We start from the raw sequence: 26,052 nt of genomic DNA, 5'->3' as shown, positions 1-26,052 counted from the left end.
AGCTGCTCCACGGCATGTGGGATCTTCCCAGACCGGGGCACGAACCCGCGTCCCTTACATCGGCAGGCGGACTCTCAACCAATGCGCCACCAGAGAAGCCCCTGATACGATATATTTTTAAACTAGCATAAGCCACTTCATCTCAAAACCTGGCCACTACTATTCTAACCATATGAGGTTACTATAATGAATAAAGCAAACGTTTATTGCACGTGGACTTTGTGTCAAGCACGGTATTTGGGCTTCACATAAGTCATCGCATTTAATGGTCAACCAATGAAATTAGTATTTTAATTATTTTAGGTAAAGAATCAAAGAATTCAGTCTAATAAGTGTTTACTTAAAACTATGCATAAAAATTAAGAAAATAATTTTGTGCGGGCCTAGCTGCTCCACGGCATGTGGGATCTTCCTGGACCGGGGCACAAACCCATGTCCCCTGCATCAGCAGGCGGACTCTCAACCACTGCGCCACCAGGGAAGCCCCCCATTATTTTTTAAAAGGTATTTAAAAAGAGGTCTATTGCTGTATAAACATACCTACTGAAAGGCAAATGTCTTTCCTGAACTATTTCTGCTTGCACCATTGTCATCTAATATTGTCTCTACTTAGTATTTTCAACTCCATAACCAGGCTTTTCTCTTCTATGCCTTTTTGGAGAATGACATGTTACAACTCTGATAGGGCTCAGAAAACTCACATTTCTGAAGATCACTATTAAGATGTTGTCCTCACTATCAATGAAGTGAAAATTTCCCAAAGCCTCTGTGTTTTCCAAATGTAATTCCTTTAATGGTTTGGGGTTTACAAAGGTTGCAGTAGCAAAAAATTGAAATAAGGCAAAGTAAATAATCTCTGGATTTTATTCAAAGAAGGAATTATAAAAATTAATGCTCCATTTTTAAAATCTCAATGTCTAGTCTATCATTTATTTATTTATTTATTTACTTATTTTGCGGTACGCGGGCCTCTCACTGCTGTGGCCTCTCCCGTTGCAGAGCACAGGCTCCGGACGCGCAGGCACAGCGGCCACGGCTCACGGGCCCAGCCGCTCCACGGCATGTGGGATCCTCCCAGACCGGGGCACAAACCCACGTCCCCTGCATCGGCAGGCGGACTCCCAACCACTGCGCCACCAGGGAAGCCCTTGTTTTTTTTATTGTGGTAAAAAATACATAATATAAAATTTACCATCTTAACCATTTTTAAGTGTACCGTTCAGTAGTAAGTATATTCACACTGTTGTGAAACAGATCTCCAGAACATTTTCATCCTGCAAATCTGAAACTATACCCCTTAAACAACAGCTCCCTTGTATCTCCTCCCCCCAACCTACTCTTTAACTAGAAAAAAGTCAGAGAAAAAGATAAAGAGAATAACTGTTTATTCTCAGTTATTTTGCCATTACCACTAGTGACAAACTACCTGTTACTAAAACTAAGAAGGAAGACTTGAACATCAAACAAAAAGTACCCAAATCTCATAGAAAATCATTACAAATGACAGAAAATCTCTAACAGTCTCTCAAACACCAAAACAGATTTGTATGCATTTTTTTTCTGATTATAAGGTGTATAAAAACAAAACCTTTTTCTGAAATTTGACTTTGACTGCTTTATACCTACTGAAATTACCTTTGAAACACCGATTTTCATTCAAAGAAAAGTATCATTTAACACACTGGGATGAAAACACAGAGTATATTCTAAAGCCAAAAGCCAACCTTTAAAGAAATCTGTTAGCTATTATACACAAAGTTATCAAAATATGAGTATAGATTATATAACAAATTCTTATTCAAAGTGAATAAAATGGTGACTAATATTAACAGTTCACAAATTATTTTTACTTATATCCCTTTAACCTTGAATTACCTTCAAGAATGAGTTACATTTCAAAGCAGTATATTTTCTTGAATTAGTTGACTAAGCAACAACAAAGATTTAACATTTACTGAAAAAAATTCACTGTTCTATTTTTTCCTCCTAACTTTTGTTAATTTTTAGAACTAATTCTAAGTGAATACAAATGTTATGTTCAAAAAATTTTAATTAGGGCAATTAAAAATAACCAGGGGAAGGAATACATAAAATTAAGAAGCAATAAAGTCAACAATAAAATGAAAATTTTTATTTCAAAATCTTAAGAGGAACTTTTTCTCTTTCAGTAAGAGCCCCTCAAGTCAGGGAATCAGCATATTGAGGTTTAAAAAACAAGATTCAATTAAACACTGAGCTTGGACTTCCCTGGTGGCGTAGTGGTTAAGAATCTGCCTGCCAATGCGGGGGACACGGGTTCAATCCCTTGTCCGGGGAGATCCCACATGCCGTGGAGCAACTAAGCCTGTGTGCCACAACTGCTAGGCCTGTGCTCTAGAGCCCACGAGCCGCAGCTACTGAGGCCGCGTGCCGCAACTACTGAAGCCCATGCGCCTAGAGCCCGCGCTCCACAACAGAAGCCACCACAGCGAGAAGCCCGAGCACCGCAACGAAGAGTAGCCCCCACACACCACAACTAGAGAAAGCCCGCGCGCAGCAATGAAGGTCCAGTGCAGCCAAAAAAGAACCAAGACAAAACCCTGAGCTTGAACTAGATGTACTCAGCCGACAGCAAGTATACCAAATCAACCTAACAGGATACAGACCAACTGTAATATACAAGTATGATGTTGCTGACCAATGATCAATAGCAAATGTTGCTTGTATGTTGCTTGTTTTTTTTTCTGATAGCCATCCATATTCTTCCTGGTCCTACTTAGGACCAAGAACATGGATTTTTGGCACAGCTGGCCAAAACAATGAGAAATGCCATTCCAATTTTCCACCAGTTTGAAACAGAAAACACACAAGTCATACACTGAAACCTATCCCTTGTTAAATCATTCCTACTCCAATCCCTCACTGCATGCCAGGCCTGCTTTCTTCTAAGATGCTTCTTTACGTACTGTTTGCATTTACAGCAGAGAGGATAAGAAAGGAGGTTAGGGCTTCCCTGGTGGCGCAGTGGTTGAGAGTCTGCCTGCCGATGCAGGGGACGTGGGTTTGTGCCACGGTTTGGGAAGATCCCACGTGCCGCGGATCTGCTGGGCCTGTGAGCCATGGCCACTGAGTCTGCGCGTCCGGAGCCTGTGCTCCGCAACGGGAGAGGCCACAACAGTGAGAGGCCCGCGTACCACAAAAAAAAAAAAAAGAAAGGAGGTTAGTAGAGTATAATCTCTGAACAACATTCCCTAGAGGCTTCCTCTGCTCCACAGAGTCTCCTTGTTTCCAAAAATACAGAGGTTCTCGGAAAGGTTAAATTTTATATTAGAACTAACTCTCTCAAAGCACTACGCTGACCCTGATATCTTGAGTTTACTTCCAGCTCTATGACCCCTGTGATTCTGCTCCTTTCACCTTTCCTTTCCTATCTGTGCTGAAACTTTGAGAATTGGCCATTTACAAAATAGGGTTATTTTATCTTTCCAACTCGAGGTGTCATACTCAGGCCACAGGCTGCATCAGCAGCTATAAGGCATGAAGCTCCAGATAGCACATCCTCTCCTGAGGCTCCATCTGGATTACCGCGCTCACCCTGAGTTTCATGGCAGCATTATCAATTCCCAAGAGACGTGGAACAAGAAAAGTTCAAGGTGCTACCACTGTTGCCTTCAGAGTAGATTACACATTTGTGAGATGAATGGGGAAATGTGAGCATGGAGTGCATATTATACCAAGGAATTATGCTCGCTTTTGTTAGGTATGATCATGACATTTGGTTATATAGGAAAATGTCTCCATAACCTCTTAAGAGCTGCATACCCAGAAGAAAGTAGGAATGACATGAGGTGATGTCTGAGATCTGCAGAGCTGCTTAAAATTCTTCGACAAAAAGAAAAAAAAGAAGATAAATGAAGCAAGTGCTACCAAATCTTAATAATTTTTAAGTTTCTACATATATATGCGGGAGAATTATTCTACTCTTGTATATGTTTGAAATCTTTCATCACAAAAGAAATGATAACTTCCCATTACCCATTTAAGGATTATATTATTTCCAAAGGCTGTAAATATTATTTTAAAAACTGCCTGTATATACAGTAATTTTGCTTTTCACCGTTTTAGCTTTAGGAAAGGGTTTCCTCCTGGCTTGGTTATATAAAATAGACTCTTCCATTTACCACCAAGAGTTTTTCCAGGGGGGAAGGGTGGGGATGGGGGTAGAATCTAGTCTTATATATGTATCAACACATACACTTACCAGACAAGATTCCAGCTTCAATTAAACAAACAAACAAATCTACTTTAAAAACTAACTCAGGCAAGAAGAAATCCAAGTCACAGTACTCAACCTCGATGATCTGCCACTCCAGCCTCTAGCCCTTTGACACTGTCACCACGTGACTTCTATTCACTATTGGATACAGTTAGAAGGGAAAGGCTCCACTGATATCTGGGAAGTTATAAAACAGAAAAACTGAAAACTGAGAACTCCAGCCTCCCTCAATCAGTCAGCAGAGCAGAGGTGTGAGGGCCAAGAGCAAGCTCAAGTTTTCAGATCTTCGTAACTGGGACAATTTTCAGTGTTAACTTGATTGACAGAAGCTCTGGAAAGGCCAGGATACTCAAAACTACCACTATCAAATGACCAGAGGCAAAGGATCAAACCCGCTGAACCTTCTGGTTACACCCTTTGTTCCGACACTACTTAATGATAATTAGACCATGTGAAAAGGAAAGTAACTGTTATAAATTCCTCTTTATACAAACCTGAACTTAAGTCTAAAACATCTGAGAATTCACAATCCTCTAGTTTAAATGAAGTAACTGGCAAGTACATACAATGACATTGGGAATTATTCGGAAGAGTCAGTCAGTCACTTTTAGCATACATTATAGGCTTAATAAAATTTCAGTTTGATTTCCTAATCCTTCTATTATATAATATTGCATAATAATAATGAATACTCATAAATAAACAGCTTCAGGCATCACAAGAATCTAAATTAATAATTACGTTTAGAAAATTCTGACTGCTAAGAACTGTGTCCCAATTCTGCAAAATATCATGATCCATAGAGGATTTATGGCCTCATATCCATGGAGGATAACTCTTAGTTAACCAAAAGAATCAATGACTCAGCATACAGATTTCTTCTTAATCTCTTAACATTCCTAGTATGTGAAAGACAAAAACCATAATTTATTTTTTGATCAACTATTTTAAATATAGAGAAAACAGAATAACATAGCAGGTCTATGAACTCGCTATCCAGATTTAATGTCTATCAACATTTGATATATTTGAGATTTTTAAGGAAGTAATAAACATTGTAAATGTAAACCACAGCTTTTTTCTAGTTTTGTGATTCAGCCTTCTCACAAGTCTCTATTCCCCCCTTCTATTTTATTTAACACTCCCAGCTTTCTCACACCCCAGTTCTCACTCCTTTGTTTCACAAACCCATCGTTATCTATTATTTCACAGAAAAACTTCTTGAAGAATCTATACTTCCAATTTCCTCTCCCTCTTATTTATTCTCTAACCTACTAAAGCTAGGTTTCTGTTCACTGGACCTATTCAATTCCAAAACCTCATAAATCCAAGGTTATTTTTTGGACTTCATATTACTTGACCTCTTTAGCAACTTCTGACTGAGGCTCACGGGGCTGGGTGTCACCCAGGCTGAATGAAGGTCCTCAGAACTGCCAACTATCACTGTTAGACAATGGAGGTCTGTTGTTTTGACTGTGCAGGCCCAGAAGGCCGGAGGAAACTGCATGTGTGGAGGACAGGAAACCAGTACCTAAAGGGAGAGAAGTGGCGGCAGAAGGAAGATTTGCTTTCAACTACCACTTCAGCAAAAGGGCAGAATTATAGACCAAGAATCATAGTTATAAAAACTCTAGAACACCCCCAATTCACCAAAAGATATATGTGCATTCTCTTCTATTTTCACAGACAAAAAGACTAAAGGATAAACACCAAAATGCTAACAACAATTAAATTTCTGGACGTTAAGACTATAGTTAGCTTTAATTTTCTTCTAATAATACATATTTTATCAATTCTGTACAATGAACACGCATTTTTTTAATAAGAAAAAGGCTGCTTTCTTAAAAAATAGCAAAGGTCTGAATGCCTGTTTTCTGGGGTAACAAAGAAGGGTGTTGCCATGGAGATGTAGCTCCACAAAGCACTTGTGAGGAGAAAACCCCAGGGAGCAAGTGGGTGTCGGGAACTTGAAAGAGGAAAGAAAAGCAGGCTGGGTGCGTGGGTGTCTTGGGAAAATAGAGGCCTCACAGGAGCCAGTCTGGCCGGAGACAACCCAGGAGGTGCCTGGCGCTCCCGAGGCCTCTCCAGGCAGCCATCCGGTCGTTTCTATTCTCCCTTCAAGATACTACAGGAGTCTCTCCACTGCTTGCACCCCACATCACCATGATGCCACTCAAATGATGTCCACCCCCCAACCCCCCGACCCGCTCCCAGCTCGCTGAGGTCCCCATCCAACCCACACACAGTCGCTGGTGTCTTAAACACAGTGAACACTGGAAAATGTCTCAGGAACATTTAGAACACAGGATGGTCCATGCTCCCAAATGTTTACCACCCTCTGCTTACCCTGACCAGCTCAACTTCCCAGGCCAGACACGCGGCTCCACTTGGCCTCAACGCTGCAGCTCCCACCCCCATCCTCTGCCTTTGTACATTCTTCCCTGGCCTAGAATACGCTTCCCTCTCTTCCACCCGTCAACCTCTACTCACACTTTGTGTCCAGCTCAAAAGTAAAATCCTCTACAAAGCACTCCTGGTCAACCGGCTGCTCCCCCGCTGCACGCCTCAATCATTCCTATGTAACATCTCACAGTACTTTTTTTTTTTTTTTTTAACATCTTTATTGGAGTATAATTGCTTTACAATGTTGTGTAAGTTTCTGCTGTATAATAAAGTGAATCAGCTCTATGTATACATATATCCCCATATCTCTTCCCTCTTGCATCTTCCTCCCTCCCCACAATACTTCTTACACAGCGAGAATTACCCCTCAAACACCTCTACCCCACTAAACCGTGAGATGTCAAGGCCAGGAAATACATACCCCACACATCTAGAATAGTGCCTAGATACAGGAAGGATTCAGTAAGTATTTGATGAACTAAATAAATGTGATTGTTTTTACTACATATTTTTATAGATATCTAAAAATAAGAGCTGAAAAACAAACACTAACTCATATCAGTGGTCTCTAAATGAAACTAATTCAAAGTTTAAGACCTAACTAAAAAGAAAGTAAAGATTAAGCCAAATATACACTGGACAAATGGCAAGATTTCTGCCATCTTTATAGCTAAGAATATAAAACTACTGAATTGAATTCAATGTGGAATTACTGAACTTCTCAAATAATAAATTGAGGATTACATACTATGGATAATAGGATTACATACATACTATGGAGGGGGTTTTGTTTTTCCTTTACATAGTGTCTGTTACAATGCAAAAGTAATTCAAACACATATCTTCTCTTCCAAGTCAAATCAGTAAGAATGGCTGATAACCGGGGAATAGGGGAAACTTAAGACCAACTGCAAGAAAACAGAATCTGCACACAATTCTCATTCCCATACAGGCTAATTTTCATTGGTGCCTGCCTGTTGCCTACATTAAGTTTACCTGAGCTAAAGTGGGGATTGAATTTTGACCAGTCTGCATCTGCATGTGAGCAGATTCGCTCTCTGCCACAGAATCTGGTATACTTCCATCCTGCTGAGAGTCAATTTCCATGGTCATTTGTCTGGAAAGACAATAAAAAGGAAGAAGTATTAAGGCCCTATCTGAATATCTGAAATATCTGTGTTCACTTGGCTTTCTGATTGATATTCATTTCTATCATCCAATTGTACTACTTTCTATTTTCAAGAAATAGACTCAGTGGCAGAGTCCTAACTCTCCAAACTTAAAGGCACCTTCTCTGCTCACTGGGTATGAACATTACCAAGGGAGCACTACAAAATGTTCCATGGAATTAGTTTATTTAAAAAAAATTTTAATCTTATAATAAAGCCTCCTTGATAATTATTTTAAGCCCTCTTGCATAAATTAGTGATAAAGTTAGGTTTTATATTTTACATGAAGTTTAAATATTCTATGACTCTCACGGCCTAATAAACCTGCTTTACATTATGATGTAATATGAAAGAACTTCCACATTGTCTAAACTAAATGTGTTACAATATAAAGATGTATCTGCTTTGTCAGCACTAAGTAGCTGCTGATAAAAAAGCCTGTCAAATTGAATCACTCAGAGTTGACCATTTGTCCTGCAGCTCTCCCTTTACTTAAAGAGGAGAATCTAATTTTTCCAGGAAAAACTTATGCAATAATCTTTTTGCCTATAATTTCAATTTAAGTTAATTATTTCTATATAGACTCTTTCTAGATAGATGGTAAACCATATTATAATGTTACCCTACTACTAGAAAATATAAAATGCAAACAAAAAATAAGCAAAATCAAATTCCAAAAACTTATAGGAACTACTCCCTGCTATTGTATATCTTTTCAGTTGTCAATAATATAGTGTGTTTTTTTCACCTTAGTAGACTAAATATATATCCAGAAAGTATGCAGGTAAATTAGAACTTTGAATTGACATGTCCAGATCTTTTTTCCCAGATTTGATTAGTAACCAGATCCTACAGATCCTTCATCTACTTAATACCTTCTTTTGCATTTCAACAAACATTACCTGAATTCAAGTCTTCTGTTCTCAAAGCTGTCTGCTGTAGTCTATACTACACCTAGAATTACTTCTCCCTATTCAGACATTTTAATACTTACAACTGAACATGACAATTTAGAGCAATTATAAAAATAAAAATCTAGAGTCTACTATGAAAAAATGTCTTTCCCTCAACATTCCCCAATTCCTTTATCTCTTTTCTTATTATTTCCCAACATGGACTGTCCAATTCTAGGTAAGTAGAGGCCATGCCCCTGCAAAAACTGCCAATTCCTGCGGTTCTACTTTTGCTGTGAGCAGTTCCCGAAGAGAATACCTAGAACACTTAATTCTGCAAGATATGAAAAGGTATTATCTGAGAAAAGAGGGTAAGGGGGACACGCTTAGCTAGAGGTTGAAATATCCGGGACTAAAAGGGTTTATTTGCTGCAGAATTTTCTCAGAAGCTTGAATATTTCAGTGTGACTTGAGAAGGGTGGAGGGTGCAGATCCAATAGGCAGCATTTTCCAAAAGTATCTGACTCCCCTAGACCCTCTTCCCACAAAGCAAGTCCTAGCAGAAGTGTTTTGGGAAGAACTTGAGAAATGTTATCTTATGCTATTTCTTACACCATTATTAAAAGCTCTCTTTAGGGTCTTTCCTGGTGGCGCAGTGGTTGAGAGTCCGCCTGCCGATGCAGGGGACACAGGTTTGCGAGCCGGTCCGGGAAGATCCCACATGCCACAGAGCGGCTGGGCCCGTGAGCCATGGCTGCTGAGCCTGCGCGTCCGGAGCCTGTGCTCCGTGACGGAAGAGGCCACAACAGTGAGCAGCCCGCGTACGGCAAAAAAAAAAAAAAAAAGCTCTCTTTAGGCTCTGCCAAGAACTTGAGTCTCCACTCAAACATTATACGCTGAAAGGCCTACCCCACTTCAGGAACATTCCTTTAGCACCATCTACAATACATGACAGGCCCTGAGAATACAAAAGTTAAGTCACAATCCTTGCCCTGAAGGAAATCATTCACCACTTGGGCCTTGGTTTCTCAAAGTATAGTCCTCGCACAACCTGTATCAGAATTAACAAATACACTTGTAAAGACAAAAAAAAGGCAGATTCCCAGACTCAACCCCAAATCTACTGATTCAAACTTTCTGAGGGGTCTAATTTTTTACATCCAAGAGATTCTGATATATATTAAAATTTGAGAAAAACTTAGCTTATTGGTAAATTCTATCAGTTAGACCAGTAATGAACACTTCTTAAACTGTGTGAAGGATGTTATGTACGAAATGCTTTGGAAAACATAGGAAGGAATGTTGAAGTGGGCCTGAGGATGGGGCCATGTGAGTTGTATACTGAAGGATGAGAAGCATTTCACCAGGTAGAAAAGGACAGGAGGACCATGAGAGGAAGGAAAATACGGAGAATGTCTGGAAAATAGAGTAGCCGACTGTAGTAGGGAACGTGGTGAGGCGTGGGGGAGCCCTGGGGGGAGCCTATCTACATCTAGCGGGGAAGAGGCAGAGCAGACAGGTGAAAGTATGGCCAGAAAGGCTGGGGGGATCCAGATTAAGAACTGCTTTTAATACTCTGGAGAGAAGAGATGTCCACGTCACTCAGATGCTCCTTTACTCTAGGTCCTTCAGCATCTACACTGTACAACGTTTCAACTGTTTGATATCTTAGAATTCAGTCAAGAACGAGACAATAACCAAGAGTTACCTGTTAACAGGCAAAACAAATGGCCCAAAGTTCGTAAACTGAAACTTCTAAAATGAGGAGTACCTAGTTGGTACTCTAAACCCATTCAATTTAATTGTAAATACAATTCTCATTTATCTGGTTTCTAAACATACTGGATATAAGAAGTGACAGCTGGAAATAGGGTAAGGGGAGGAGAAAATATACAGAATATAATAAACAGGTCAAGAATTCCAAGTGTGGCTGTGGGTGGGAATGTAAGTTGGTGCAGCCATCGTGAAAACAGCGTGGAGGGTCCTCAGAACACTCGAAAGAGAGCTGCCACACGACCCAGCCATCCCTCTACTGGGTGTATATCCAACCCCCTGCACTAATTCGAAAAGACACATGCACCCCAATGTTCACAGCAGCACTGTTTACAACTGCCAAGATATGGAAGCAACCTAAGTGTCCATCAACAGATGACTGGATAAACAAGATGTGGTCTGTATACACAGGGGAATGCTACTCAGCTATAAAAAATGGAATTTTGCCATTTGCAATAACGTGGATGGACTTGGAGGGTATTACGTTAAGTGAAATCAGTCAGACAGAGAAGGACAAATACTCCATGATATCACTTATATGTGGAATCTAAAAAATACAACAAACTACTGAATATAACAAAAAAGAAACAGACTCCCAGATATATTGAACAAACTAGTGGTTACCAGTAGGAAGAGGGAAGCAGGAGGGACAGGATAGGGGTAGGGGATTAAGAGGTACAAACTATTAGGTTTAAAATAAGCTACAATGATATACTGTACAACACAAGAAATATAGCCAATATTTTATAGTAAGTAAAAATGGAGTAGAACCTTTAAAGATTGTGAATCACGGTATTAGTACACCTGTAACTTATATAATATTGTACATCAACTATACATTAATAAAATTTTTTAAAATTAAAGGAATTCCAAGTGTGTAGCAATTTGGGCCCATACAGGGTAAAGTCTCCTAGTTCTTTATATTCAGGAAATTGAAGAATTTATGAGTTAAAATTCAATAACTGATATTTACAATAACTATCCTGAGTCATTAAGAAAGAAAATAATTATACTTTGTATAATTTAAGGAAAGAGGAGTATACATAATAGAATCCAGGAAGACTCCCACCAAAAAAAGCACTAATGCTTAAAAAGGTAAACCTAAGGTATTCAGGAGTTGTTTTTTGAGATATAATGAAAGACTTCATAAGTTATTAAACATTTCAAACTGTTTTACACATGAAAGTGTTTTATACACAGTATTTCATGCACTCACGTTCCCTTTTTTTCCTGGGTACTCCCCAGAGTTCAATCCTTTGCCCTTTTACTTTTTTCAGTCTACATACTATGGCTTCCTCAATCCTATATGCATTTGACTCCCAAATCTGTATCTGTGCTTCCCCCCCAAGTGAGCAACTTAACCTGGAGTTTTCACAGACACCTATCCCTTCTCTTATATTCCTTCTTTCAGTAAAGAGCATCACTATCCATTCAATCTCCAAAGTTAGAATCATGTGTCTGTATGTGAGTCAGTACCACACCAACTACCAAAAAATCCATATAGCTAAATACCAGCCAGATCAGGATGCCATGAGGCCCTGAGCCTCCTAGTGAGGAAAGGCAGAAATGGAAGGTTAGCAGCACCCCCCTCCCCGCCACCCCCGTTCATCCTCCCTGCCACACTTGGCATCATCCACTAACCTCCTATCCCAGCACTGGACCAAGCAGCTGCATTGATGCTCCTCACAACTGCTACCGTCCACTCACATATCACAGTAAAGTCCCCTGTAAGCCATGACTAAACTGCAATGCTCCTTCACCTATGCCAGAATCATATCCATTAACATCTCACATTCTGGTTTCCCCAGCCACTGTCAAAGATACAAGCTCCTCCCACATTTCATTTTCACTCTCATAACCAGTGCTTCCTTTCCCCCCATAATACAGTTGCTCGCTCCTGTTCTCCTCCGAAGCCTTTGCGATGTGCTGCCTGGAACTCCCAAAGCCCCCCACACCCCGCCTCAAGAGGGAGCTGTTTGTCTTCCCACACTGAATCAAGATCCCAATGTTGACTTGGCATCCTCACTGATCCCCACTATTTCCCAGCTGTGCTTCCTCTGCTCCTTCATAAAAACTCTTGTTCACGGAGCCTCAAGGTAATTGGGTGTACCATCCGATACTACTCATCCATATGATAATCATCAGCTTCTACTTTCAAGGATTGACACTGAAGATTTTGGCACCTGACTTAAAAAAGCTTTCCTCTCCACCATTCTGTGTTATGTTCCACCCTCAAAACAAAGGACCCATCCCTCACCCTGATGCCTCGGTTTAATGACTTTCTTCCCTCCCCTACAGCCTTCTACCTGAGGGGCTGGCCATACACTGGACCTTGTCAGTGTCCAAAACTGCTCCACCTCTGAAATAATTAATTCTGACACCCCACTCTACCAATATCCTATCCTCCCAGCTCACACCCACCCTCAATTACTCCCATCACGCCTGTATTTCCACCACACTGATCTCTAGACCACTACTTTCTCCCTTTCAATCAGCCTCCTCCTTTCTTCACATCCCGTCCTACTCAGCTTAGAATCCATAGTTTCTCATTTTAACTGCTGTTTCCCAATACCCTAAATTCCCTTGTCCCTTTTCCTTCTGTTTTATCTGTTTAGTAAATACCAATCTCAGATAAAACCTATTCTGTCTCCTCTATGCCTGCACCAATGAACAATACTGAACAAAATTTAAGAAGAGAATATTATTAAGGCTACTGAATCCAGTTTTCAACCTCAAATAAGCAGCAATCTTACTGCTTCCTTGGAAGCTTACTCTCCCATTCTCTGCTACTGTTTCAAGTCTCCCTCTTCTCAAATCCCTGAGCTCACCTACTATCACATTCCACATGAGACCTTGCCTCCTGTTTCAGATGAGAACCCCCTCAACTTCCTGCCACCAAATCAACAAATCCACTTACATCTACACCTGCATTTTCCCTTGCTTCCAACTCCCCAGACTTAAATTCCTGTCTGTCCTTGGGATCCCTCTTCATTAGGCTGTGGGGGCATTACACTAACAATTACCCTCTGCCCTCCCCATGGCTTCCTCCTGCCAAGATTTAAGCTTGTTCAAGTCTCCCCAACCACACACACACACACACACACACAACCACTGAACCAGAAGTCATTCTCTAGCTGCTCTCTCAAACCTCTCTTCTTCCTCTCACTGCTAAGCTACTTTAAAGAACTGCCAACACTATCTCCATTTCTTCACCTCCTACCTACTCCCAGACAACCCCTAACTGGCTTCTGCCTCACGAAGACTTCTCTAGTAAGGGTAATCTATCTCAGTCACTGAATCCAATGTTTATTTTAAGTCCTATCTTGTTTGATCCCTCAGCAGCACTCAAAACCGCTGACATCTCCCTTCTTGGGACTCTATCTTGAGGTCACGATACTGATTTTCTGCTCTCATCCAATTCTCTGACAATTTCTCCACAAGCTCCTTTGCCAATTCCTTCTCCTACTCAGTGTTAACCTTCAACACTGCATTCTTTAGGACTCTGGTTAGCCTTCTGGCCTCACTCTCAAATCTCTTCCTGTGTAATATTATCCATTTCTCTAGATTCAAGCACCAGCTTTAAGCTTACGACTCTCAAATCTAGATCTCCGGCCCAGAGGTCTCTCTTGAATTCCAGAATCATATCCAAGTGCCTACTTAACATCTCCAAATAGATGTCCTGCAGGTACCTCAAACTCAATGGGTCCAAAACTAACTCCTTTTCTTCCTCCACAAACATGTTCCTTCTCTGAGTTTCGCACCTCAGGAAATGGGGCCCCACCTTCAATCCATCTGCTCCAGTGGAAACCTAAGTGTCATCCTGATACCCTCTCCCTTTCATTCCCTACAGTGTCATCACCAGGTGGGATGATTCTACCTTCCAAAGAACAATTCAGTCCTCTTCTCTGCCACCACTGTCCTGCCAACAGTTATCTTTCTGAAACATATTTCTGCTTAAAACTCTTCAGGAGCTTCCTATTGGCTACAGGATAAAACCCAAACTTCTCACAATAATCCTAACTACAACTACCGTTTGTCAAGTGCTTACCATGTGGTAAATGCCTACTAGTTTTCATTCTTAACAACTTTATAAGGGCAATATAGCTAGTTCTTCTTTTAGAGGTGAGGAAAAGGAGACATAAAGAGGTTAAGAATCTGATTTTACCACAAAGGTATTGAGTGGCAAAGCCAGGTTTCGAACTAAGGTCTTTTTCCAAAGTTCATATTCTCAATTACCAAACCAAACTGCCATTCAATTTCTTTCACAATGTGACCTCATTTTATCTTTACAGCCTCATCTCCAGCCACCCCATTCCTTCCCACACTCTGCATTCCAGCCTCCTTATGAGCCATTTGTTGGTCAAATACACATCTTATTCCCCCAATTCTAATCTTTTATATCTGCTCTTCCCTGTTCCTGGGATGCCCTTCACTCCTTCTCTGTCCAACAGGCGCATTTCTACTCGTTCTTCAAAGCCTGGCTCAAGGACACCATCTTTCAAAGTCTATTCGAATAGCCTTGGGCACAATTACGCTGTTCTGAGTTCCCAAAGCATCTTGTGCAATCCCCTCCATTTCAGCACTTGTCTAGCATATATCACATCTGTCCACAAAGTACTAGCACAGTGTGTGCAACAGAGACCACATCTTAGATTTCGATGTATTCCCAGTGCCTAGTACAGAATCTACCATAATCATTAAATAAGCCAATTAATCAACTATTCTGGAAGACTACGCAACTGTTAGGTGTTACTAAAATGATAAAAATAAGGTTCAGAGAGATTAAGTGACTTTCTACAGAGGACACAACAGACTGCATGATAGAGGGTGAACAAGAGGTCTTGTGACTGTGACCTCAGGGGTCCTTCCACAGCCAGTGCCCTGAGCAGTAGTCCCGTTTAGATACATCTTAACCAATGCTGTGCTTTTGAGTATGCTGCAACTGTTGTCACAATCTTCATTTAGATATGCTTTGTCTTTCCCACTAGGATGTAGATCTTATCCCATTTTATTCTCCTGGAGTGCCTCGTACAGTGCCCAGTACATGTCATTCAGTAAAAGTTTGATACTAAATTTATTTGAAGGTAAAAATCATCTACAGAAGAGTAAGGTCAGCACTACCAATTTACACACTCTGTCATTTTCAACTAAGTTCATTCTGCTGATCTATATCCAACTGTTCTCCAGTACCACCGTCTAAACCCACTAAAAACCAACCCAGGCCAGGACTCAGGGCTGAAGATTCAATTAACATTTAAGTGCTCAACATGGGTCAGGCACTGTACTGGGTATTTTCAAACACTAACTCAGCAGGAAATACAGGACCCAGACCTCAGCTGGAAATGATGTACATCAACACTAACATCTGTAAGTCAGCCTCAGTAGTCCTGATGGAATTTATTTAAAAAGTGTAAGAGAAAGATCCATTTTAATCTTTCATACTTTATGAAAGATTCATACTTTAAGTATGAGTGAAGATTTGAGTATGAAAGATTTGAAAGATTTCATACTTTAAAGTATGTTCACTTACATACATACTTTATAGTGAAAATTAAAGAGGTGTACATACAATATTTCCCCCAAATCTCACTTTTTGTAATAAATTTTAATCATAGTTATACTAGTATTAATAGAGTAATCTATAAATTATGTAATATTTTAATCTTAAACAAATCCAAATTAGACAGAAAAAGACCAATTAGGAAATATAAATTACAGAATATTTAAAAATAAAAACGTATGAGATAAAACAATAAAAAACACTAAAACAAATTAAAAAGTCCATTAAGCACCATAAGCTAACAGTAAGCAAAATACTGGCAAACATTCAGTTCCACAATTCTAAAGAACAGATAAGGATTTGCTAAAATGGGCATATTTAAATTTATAAATGATTAATGGAAGTAGGAACATTCTTTTCTTATGAAAGCTAAATATTTCCTCTGAAATCTTTTTTATATTATTGGCAAACCATTTTCTTCTTCAACAGAAAAGTAAATGTTATCCCAATATTTTCTGAATATATTGGGATTCAGTTCAGTAAGTGTTAATATAACTAATGTTTTAAAAGAATAGGATCCATCCAGTAGCACAATTTTCAAAGACTTCCAGGGTGAACTACTTTTAGGGGTTGGGGGTAGAATTGTATTTGTTTGCTTACTCTGTTATTTTCTAGGCCTTTAGTAGAACATCTATGTCATACTGCAAAAACTCCCCAAAATACTGAACTACAACAAACAGTACAGTACTGTCTGTATATGATTTGTATAATATACATTCAAGAAATGAATACAAAGGAATATATCTGTAAAAATGATATTTACAATTATAGAAATATTGAGGTAATTAATGACCAAAGTTATTTCGGCGTACCTATGTTTCAAGAACACACAAGATATTTAAATGGAAGGAAAAACCAGAAGAAAAAGGAAAAACATTTTAAAGAAATGCTATCATAAGTACGGAGGAAAGTGTTCGTAAAAGATAGGAACAAAGAAGAGAAAAGGAATACAGACCAAAAATATCTAAATGAAAAATAAGACAAAGGCAGTTTCCTAATTATAATTAAAGTGTACAGTGAACTAATAACTTCTAAAATCTTACTTAGTTGTATCCAGTTTGCAAAGACAAATTACACTGCAGAGCAACTATATTTACCCTTGTAAAAATTTTCACCTCTTTTAAAAATAGGATCCAGCAGCAAAAGGAAAAATTATTAAAGTTGTTTCTATAATCTATTTTTAAATAGTTTTACCAAAACTGTCAAAGAAAATTCATTTTCTTTTTGATGCTAGACCCAATGGATGAACCAGAATGTCTCTGAAAGTAACTAAAAGAAAACCTGATAAGTAATATTTGGATTTCTGTAAAACGCTTGGTAGAGACTTCCCTCTGTTTTACAACTTCAGGTACAAGTGTAAGCAGAAAAACGAAAACTCTGTCCACATCCTTAAGTGCAATCTCCTTTCTGACTGGAAAGGCCAGCGCTTAGAATGAGCTGCCCGTGAATGTCCACCTATCCTCTGCATTGCCTCACACAGCACATGGTGGAAGAGAAACTCCTTAATTGAGCAGCTGAGCAATTTGGGTACATATTATTATATTTTTTATTATAATGTGTATATATACATACACACATACATATGTATGGTACATAGATATACACCATTAATTTATCCATCATTTTAACTTTAAGCTCTCTAAGTAGAACTTTCAAAAGAATAGAAAAATAATATATCCACCTACCTTAGATTTGTTTTAATATATTTTTTCCTGCCACACTTGCTCATTATTAAGATATTTGTAGTCAATGCTTTGCTCCTTCGTTTTCTTCTTTATTTATCCTGCAGTAAAATTATAATGTCGAGTTGGCAGATCATAAGATTTTATTTAAAAAAAATTAAAATCTCTCAAAACTACACCAGAATACTCTAATTTCCATAAAACAAAAAAACAGCATAGAGAGGTGAAAACAACTTCGTACTTTTTTCCAACTTACTTCTATACAATTTTCTTAGGAAAAAATTCAAAAAAATTAAATCATGTGCTACTTATCATTTTCCACTGAAGAGAGTGCAGTGCTGCTTAAATTATTTTACACACACTACAAATCGCTCGTAAGTATCAGCTCTATTTTAAAATAATAATCACTTAATAAACTGAATGAATCTATCATCTTCTCAAATTTCATTCCACTGAAACAAATTTGTCAACTATTTTTCATTTACTTAACTTCAAAACTGGGTTTTGTCAAAGAATTTTAACTGCAAACAAAATAGTAACCATTCCTTTAAAATCTCCTCTGATAGCCTTTAATCCATTAAAAAAGCTGTTTTAGACACTCTAGCAATTAAACCCCCCCTTTTTTTTTTTTTTACTAATATCTCTTTAAAATACACATTTGACATGCTGAATGAAGTAAAGTTGGCAAAGAAAAAGACAAAAGGAGAGCAGTGAGCCCTCAATTTGTTTTAGATTTGAAAGGACCAACACCCGCATCCCTAAGTTCCTTCCAGGCGTCTATGCCAGCAACAGAGATGCTTGGCAACAAACATGCTATTTCTGGGGTTCCCTCCTAAGTGGTCCCTCTAAAATGATGTCACACCATCCCACCCAATTTGGAAACTGAGTCAGCAGGCAAGTGTGCTGCAACTTACTACGGGCACCAGGACAATGGTTACTGTTACCACCTGCCCCCACACAACCATAGCAACAATGTGGAAAGGTAAGGCACTTGAACCAGGCAACCTACAACATGAACAAGAAAGAAGGATGGTGACATTCCTTCAGATTAAACCTTATTCTGTGTTATATTACACTGGCATTTTATGTGGGGACATCTTATCTTCCATAACAACTGTGTAACCATGAGGGCAGGGGCTACTGATTTATTAAACAGTGACTGGCACCCAAGATACCCCAGCCCTTGTGCTTGGCACCAAGACACAGGTAACAAGATGTCCCTGATCTCCAGCAGCTTCGGTTCTAATGAGGGAGACAGATGTTTAAACAAGGAATAATGATAATATTATCTGAATAATAATGATGAGCACGGCACAATATAAGAAGAGAGAAGTAACTCCCAATTTCTCCTGGAAATACCATATTCTTTGGTTTAATTTCTGAGTAAGTAATACATTAAGATTCAGAACTCAAAAAGTAGAAAAAGGTATTTGGTGAAGTCTGGGAACAGCCACCCATTTCCTCTTCCCAGAGGCTGCCAGCATTGAAGACAGTCTCAGCTTCCTGCCACCCCATCACAAGACATCAAGAGAGCAAATGACTAGCCTCACAACAGAATAATGACCATCAGATAAACCTGATCCTGACTCAGGCTCATCAGAGAATTATTTCATTCCAACTACTCTCTAAGAAATCATCACTGATTGATCGCCTGCTTGCCAAATCTTCAAGAATGATCTTTAGTCCCTATCCTCAACATGCCTACAGCATTTCCTACTCCCCAAATTTCGCCCTCCTTGAACTCTTCAGGACACCACGTTCATGTTTCCCTTCCAAGTTATCCAGTCCTTCGCCTTAGTCTCCTTTGGCCCACTCTTTAAGTACTGGTATTCCAAGGCTTCCAGTCACAAACACCTCCACACTCTCCCCCTAGGCTGCCTCATCCCCTCTTGATGTGTCTCAAATCTCACCTCCAGCCTGGACCTCTCTCTCCTGAGCTCTAGCCTGTATGTATCTGCCTATTCGACATCTCTTACCGGTTTCTTCAGAGATCCTCAAGTCTAATGTTTAAAACTAACCTCAACTCTCTTGCTCTGCATCTCACCTCTTGCTGTACTTTTATCTCGATCGGGGAGTGACATCACCATCGGCTCAGCCACCCTATCCAGGAGTCCTCTCTCTTCATTCCCCACTTCCCTTGTCCCCAGTTCCTGAGGTGGCAACGCGGTCTAGTGGTCGTAGCATAGCAGTGTGCGATATAAACAGTGTGGCACTGGAGGTTGATCTGGGTGTTGAGTTCTACCCCTTATTAGCTATGGTTTTTGCAAGAAAGGCAAAATAAAGACCCCACTGCAATTAGCACGGTCAAAACAAAAAGAAAAGAACGTGGAATAAAGGGAAGTACACCTCTAACGGAAGCGGGAAGAGAAAGAACACAGAAAAGTATAATCTGTTTCTTGAGTTCTGGATGAAGAAAGGTTTTAGCTCTTTGGGAAAGTAGAAGATCCTCAGAGGTTAACTATGATTTAAGCAGCAAAGCAAGTAAGGTTTGAAAGAAAGTAGGAGAAGAATGTGAAGCTTACATTGTAAAGCTGGTCCTCCTCAACCAAGTCAATTAAGAAACTGGGAAAAGGCAGGCTAGCTAGGAGAGAGAAGTACAGTTGACCCTTGAACAACACAGGTTTGAAACGGTATGGGTCCACTTATATGCAAATTCTTTTCAATAAATATATTGGAGGGACTTCCCTGGTAGTCTAGTGGTAAAGCATCTGCCTTCCAATGCAGGGGACACGAGTTCGATCCCTGGTCAGGGAACTAAGATCCCACGTGTCATTGGGGGCAACTAAGCCCACACACCACAACTAGAGAGAGAAAACCCACGTGCCGCAACTAGAGAGAAGCCCACGCGCCACAACGATAGATCCAGCACAGCTCAGCAAAGGTCCTGCGTGTCGCAACTAAGACCCGACGCAGCAAAAATAAATAAAAACAAATAAATAAATTAATTAAAATATATTGGAAAATTTTTTGGAGATTTGCAATAAGCTGAAAAACTCACAGATGAAACTCATAGCCTATAATTATTGAAAAAAGAAAAAGGTATGTCATGAAAGTGTAAAATATATGTAGATACTAGTCTATCCTTACACAGGCATAAGGTGATATTTAATAAAAATAATGTGTTAGTTTTCTTACTGTTTTATAACTTTGCTTTCAAAGAACTACATTACTGTACAGTATTCCTCTCTCTCATAGTTGGAGGAACTGCAAATCAGCTATCATCACAGGTAAGTGGTTTTTTTAAAAAAAGTAACAATGTTTTCAATACTGTATTATGAATATGACTGTAATACTGTATGCCATAAATTTCTACAATGATTCATTCATTAGTGTTTGGGCTAGGCTACCGTGAAGCAATCATATCAATTACACTAGGCAATCATATTGCTGCTTCTGCGCTATTAATGTATGAATCGTTATACCTATAAATAAATACAGATTTCTTTTTCACATTATCTTTTCATTTTTGATGTCAAGTGTCAGTAATACATATTACATCTGCAGTGTTTTGTATCATATGACAATACTGATGTAGGTACAGACAAATGATTCATCTCATAAATTTATGGTATTGATAAATACAGTACAGTACTGTAAAGGTATTTCTCTTCCTTATGATTTTCTTAATACCATTTTCTTTTCTCTCGCTTACTTTACTGTGAGAATACAGTATATAATACATATAACATACAAAACATGCTTTAACTGACTGTTTACATTATTGGTAAGGTTTTCTGGTCAACAGCAGGCTATTAGCAGTTAAGTTTTGGGGGAGTCAAAAGTTATACAGGGATACTCAACTGAGCAGCAGTCGGCGCCCCTAACTCCCACGTTGCTCAAGAGTCAACTGTAATTACAAAAAGCCACGTGTGTGAAGTTGACAGGGATGCGCCTATGGTTATTATGCATTTTAGGGGAAGGAGATTAGTACAGGAAAAACAAAGCAATACAGTAGTAGTATAAGGAAATTATGCCACTTTCAAAGTTTTGTAATCTTTGTGAAGTAAAGTTAGAATAACTTTCAAATAACAAGTTTTACACTTTTGTGTAAAAACAGAAGTGGCCAGGAACAGTTCTTCTAAATAACTATTTGAAACACTTGTAAATATTGTCTTTACTATTTTGAATATGAATCATACAGAAAATCAGGCAGCATTCTAATACAGATTCAAGGCCACTCCAGTTTAATTGCTTCAGATACCCATTATTATTTAAGAAATCTAAACTCTTTACTAAAATCACCAAAGGATTAACTATTCAAGCATCCCTTTTTCAGTTCATTCCCCACCTGGTGCCTGCTTTCGTCTATTTCAGTCAACCGAACAGCAGAATCCACTGCTAAGGAGGAAATGAAAAATGAAATTCAAATAGTCATGGCCTATCTCCACCTTTCCAAGCACACCCCGCCAGGCCGAGCCCCCGCCCCATTTCCTGAAGGGAAACATAACTTTCAATCTATTGGGGAAGTTATTTGCTTGGCTAATCATTGTAGGGCTTTTCTTTCAACAGAACACTTCATTACCGCACTTTAAGTACATTTCAAAACATTTATTTACACATAAAGTACAACTGCATTGACTACTAACTAGCAAATCTGGGAAAGAGTATATGACACTGGAATTAGCTAAGGTTCACAGAAACGAATATCAACGTTATTATACTTACCTAAGTTGGTCCTATCTTGTGTATATGAACAAAACTAGTACCTAAGTGTAGAAACATGCCTAAATAAGTTCAATATAACTCTTCCATCAATTTTAAGAGGTGCAAAAGCATCCCAAGTGTCTTTATGCGTGATATATAGTTGCCCCAATTCCAGAGCTGGAAGCTCTCATCATAATCAATGCTAGGATATAAATTCCTAAGCATTTCTAGGCAAAAAAATAATTTTTGTGCTACCAATGAAAAAAAAGAGGCTGTTTGAGAATATGAACAAAACTCTATGACATTTGACATTCTGAGTTAGGATGGTCTAATTTTAAATCTGCTGAGTTAAAAAAACAAAAACAAAAACTTCACTAAGATAACCTTGAAGAAACTGAGTTTGTTTTCTGGAATTCTCAAAAGTAATGTCAGAATCACATGAACCCCACTGTTAAAATTTCACAGGGTTTCATTTTGACATTTGATTGGTCTGGTTGTACTTTTCTGTTCAGAAAGTATGCATGAAGATGCTTCCCATTTGGGGAGAACTGAGAGACTTCAAAAGAGCCTCACAAAAAGTTGCTAGTAAGCTTTTTTTGGAGGCAAGCATCCTTCTTCACCAGTGAGTTATTTAAACAGTGCTAAATAACCTACTAGCTCATGCCTTCACTCAAAATGGTTTCACATATACCTTGCCAGTAATTTCCCATAACACTCCTGGGAAGGTCAGTCAAGATTTGCAAACTAGGTATTTTTAAAAATTGCTATAACTGTATTATACCAATAAGACTTGGCTTGTTTTCATGAGTAATATTTAGATAAATCCCAGCTAATGTCATCCTTAGGTTTTCCTCTTCATTCTCCCTTATTGGCTACTGGATATCCTACAGCATCATTAAAAGAAAATCCATGAATGAGAGATTTACTTTTAAGAACAGGGCACTCTTTATTGTGTGATTCCCATGGTAAAAAGTATTTTAAACACCCTGTGCTCTTTAAAATGAAATTAACAAAATGATTTTAAATGTTTACTTCTACATATGTATAATGGATGAGAAACACTTTCCTTGAAATCTATACTTTTACAATATATATATACTTGTACTGATAATATTGAAATTGTATTCAATGCACACACTGCTATTATCAAAGTTGACTTTTATATTTGTTGACATCAGTTCAATAAAGTAGAAATACTTAACAGAATTCAAAGACATTTCAGGTTTATTTCCTTAATGACCAATACTGATTGCATGTCAAAACATCAATGGTTCAACTGTTAAGTGTTTGCATTGTTCAGTTTTATGTTTAAAAGTCTACCTAAATGGGACAAGACATTTAAGCACTTTCCAATAGACTACCCACTTCAACAATAAGCCTGACTTACTTTTCTGGCCGAATATTAACCCGTAGAGAATACCAGGTTGGGGAAAACAGGATCAGGAATATACGTCTATACTGGTAAAGATTCAGTCAGTATTCCTTACGTATGTTAACAACCTGAAACTCTTCCTTACTTTTCATGAAATATGCATAATTTTAAACATGATTTCATATTTTAATCATGTAGTGATTTGCCCCAATAGGAAACTAGAGTAGTCTATGGAGTCTGGAGTTTGTTAAACTCACCCAATTTCAGTAAGCTGCTGGGACAATGTGAAAACAAAAAGACTAAAGAGCTCCTTTGTGTTTACACATTCAATAAAAATTTATTCATACACTCATAAAATGTGTACACAAAACATCCGTGTAATTACAACTTCACACTCACCAAAGCGACTCCAGGTTGAACAGTCACTGGGCAAGCATTTGCTTACACCGAACTATTTACAGATGCACCAAAAATGTTTGTGTCATTACCAACACTTAACATGACAATGCTTTCAGTGTTTACTCATCCAGGATCAAATCCATTGAAAAGCTGCGTTTGGATCAATAAGCAGCTTTTTAAACATCAGTATCTTAATACTTAGCATAAGTTGGCCAAAATACATTGTTTGCAATTTGCCTTTCTTTGGGGGAAAAAAGTTCCTTTAAGTTCAAAGACTACGACTTTGAAGGGAAAGCAGCTTGTTATCCAAAAGCAGGATCAAGACTAGGAGAAAAACATGGTACCCACGGGGAAAAAACTAGAGAACACGAATTATTCATGTAATCTAATCTTCACACTGGACCTCTAGCCCTGCGTATCTCGGTTTGTGTTTGTTTCCAGGGAGGGTGGCTGCACTCCCAGCAGCCCGGCGAATTAGGCAGGAAAGGAAAAGTTGTTCGGAAGCCGCTCCGGTGAGCCGCCCGGTTACAAGGCCTCCAGTGCGGACCGACGCTGGTCCCGCGGGTCAGCATCGCTCTGACCCCGGCCGGCCGGCCGCCCCTTCCCGAGCCGCGCAGGGAGCGTGAGTGGCTCACACTCGGGACCGGGTCCGGGTCCCGGCGGGGACCGCGGGGAAGACGTCCGAGGACGCGCGTCCCTCTCAGTTCGCGCTCCGGCTCCGGGGGCCTTGCCGGGCTGACTGGTCCCGGCGAAAAGGGGACGCGGGGAACAAGGGCGGCGCGCCTTCCAGCAGCGCCGTGGCAGCGTCCCTCTCGCTCGGTCTCGGGCCGCGAGGACCGGGAGGCGGCGGCTCTGGCGAGCGACGAGAGAGGACGGAGCCACGTCGCCCGCCTGTCCGGCGGCCTCCGCTCCCTCGGAGCCGGAGAGGTGGCCCCTCGGAAAGCGCCCGCCGGGTGCGCGGGGCAAACAGCGGGGGTGGCTGGGGCTAACCGCTCCGCCCTGCCTCCTCTCCGTCGCCCCCGCCTTAGGCTCCGCCGGCCCCGCCGGCCGGCGCGCCACTTACCCGCCGCGAAGCGATTTACGTAGCGGGCCTCGTCACTGCTTACGGACGCGAGGAGGTGGGACGACAAGCCCCACCGGGACCGGCGCCGGCCCACGTCGCTCCACGTCAGCACTGATGCGGCCACCGCGGCCTACCCGCCGAGCGCGACCCAACGCGACGTCGCAGCCGCCCGCCCGCGGCCTCGAGTCCGCCCGCCCGCCGGCCCAGCTCCGCGCTGCACCTGCCTCTGCCCGGGGGACGCCGCGTGAATCCACGCTCGAACCCCGCCCCCTGCCGGCCGCCGGAGGGGGTGCGGCGCCGACAATCCAACAATTGAATGGAACGGGGCGGGAGAGGGGGGTTGAGGGGCGGAGCTGAGGGTGAACTGGGGGCGGGGTCTGAGGTGGGGGAGGAGGAGGTCGGGGCCCGAGGACGAAGAGGAGGAGCGTGGCTGGGGGCGGGGCCTGAGGGTTGGTGACTAGAAGGAGTTGGGTCTGAGAACGGGGGAGGAGGGGCCAGGGGCGAGGCCGGGAGGAGGAAGTAGGCTGGTTGGGGAGGAAGACCGCGTCGGGGGCGGGGCCTAAGGGGCGGGCGGGGAAACCGGAAGCTGTCCTGCGGCCTCCATTCCCGGAAGCCAGTCGATTGGGAAATGAGCCGAGGTTGCGGCGGTGTCCTGCGTGGAAGTCGCTTCACCTAGGGGAGTCGCCAGCTGCCAGCCGAGGCCCGCGGGCGCATCCTGCGGACCCCACCTCAACGCCGCCGGCCGCAGGGCCCGGAGACCGCGCCCGCTGCCAACTTCCGACGACCCTGTCTGTGCGTCAGTGTCACGGAGACACAGCGGGGTCCCCACTTGGTGATGT

The 26,052-nt window shown here is 40.7% G+C and overlaps 1 protein-coding gene across 10 annotated transcripts in view; it reads right to left on the bottom strand.

Moving 5' to 3' along the window:
* The window catches only part of CREM (cAMP responsive element modulator), a 105,696-nt gene extending 80,145 nt beyond the window's left edge, over positions 1 to 25,551 (bottom strand). For 5 of the 10 annotated variants that reach the window (XM_032622681.1, XM_032622680.1, XM_032622684.1 and 2 more), the window contains exons 1-3: positions 25,214 to 25,521; positions 17,739 to 17,836; positions 7,655 to 7,775 (exon numbers count right to left, since the gene is read on the bottom strand). In XM_032622681.1, coding sequence (XP_032478572.1) covers positions 7,655 to 7,775; positions 17,739 to 17,782 — 165 coding nt within the window. In that variant the 5' untranslated portion in view covers positions 17,783 to 17,836; positions 25,214 to 25,521. Of the gene's footprint in view, positions 1 to 7,654; positions 7,776 to 17,738; positions 17,837 to 25,213 lie in introns of all 10 variants that reach the window. The other 5 variants (XM_032622685.1, XM_032622683.1, XM_032622688.1 and 2 more) reach the window with 5 other exon arrangements.
* Positions 25,552 to 26,052: the final 501 nt, after the last annotated feature.

The sequence above is a fragment of the Phocoena sinus genome, chromosome 2 (assembly GCF_008692025.1).
Source record: "Phocoena sinus isolate mPhoSin1 chromosome 2, mPhoSin1.pri, whole genome shotgun sequence".
NCBI lineage: Eukaryota > Metazoa > Chordata > Mammalia > Artiodactyla > Phocoenidae > Phocoena > Phocoena sinus.
This window is presented reverse-complemented; position numbering and strand designations above follow the sequence as displayed.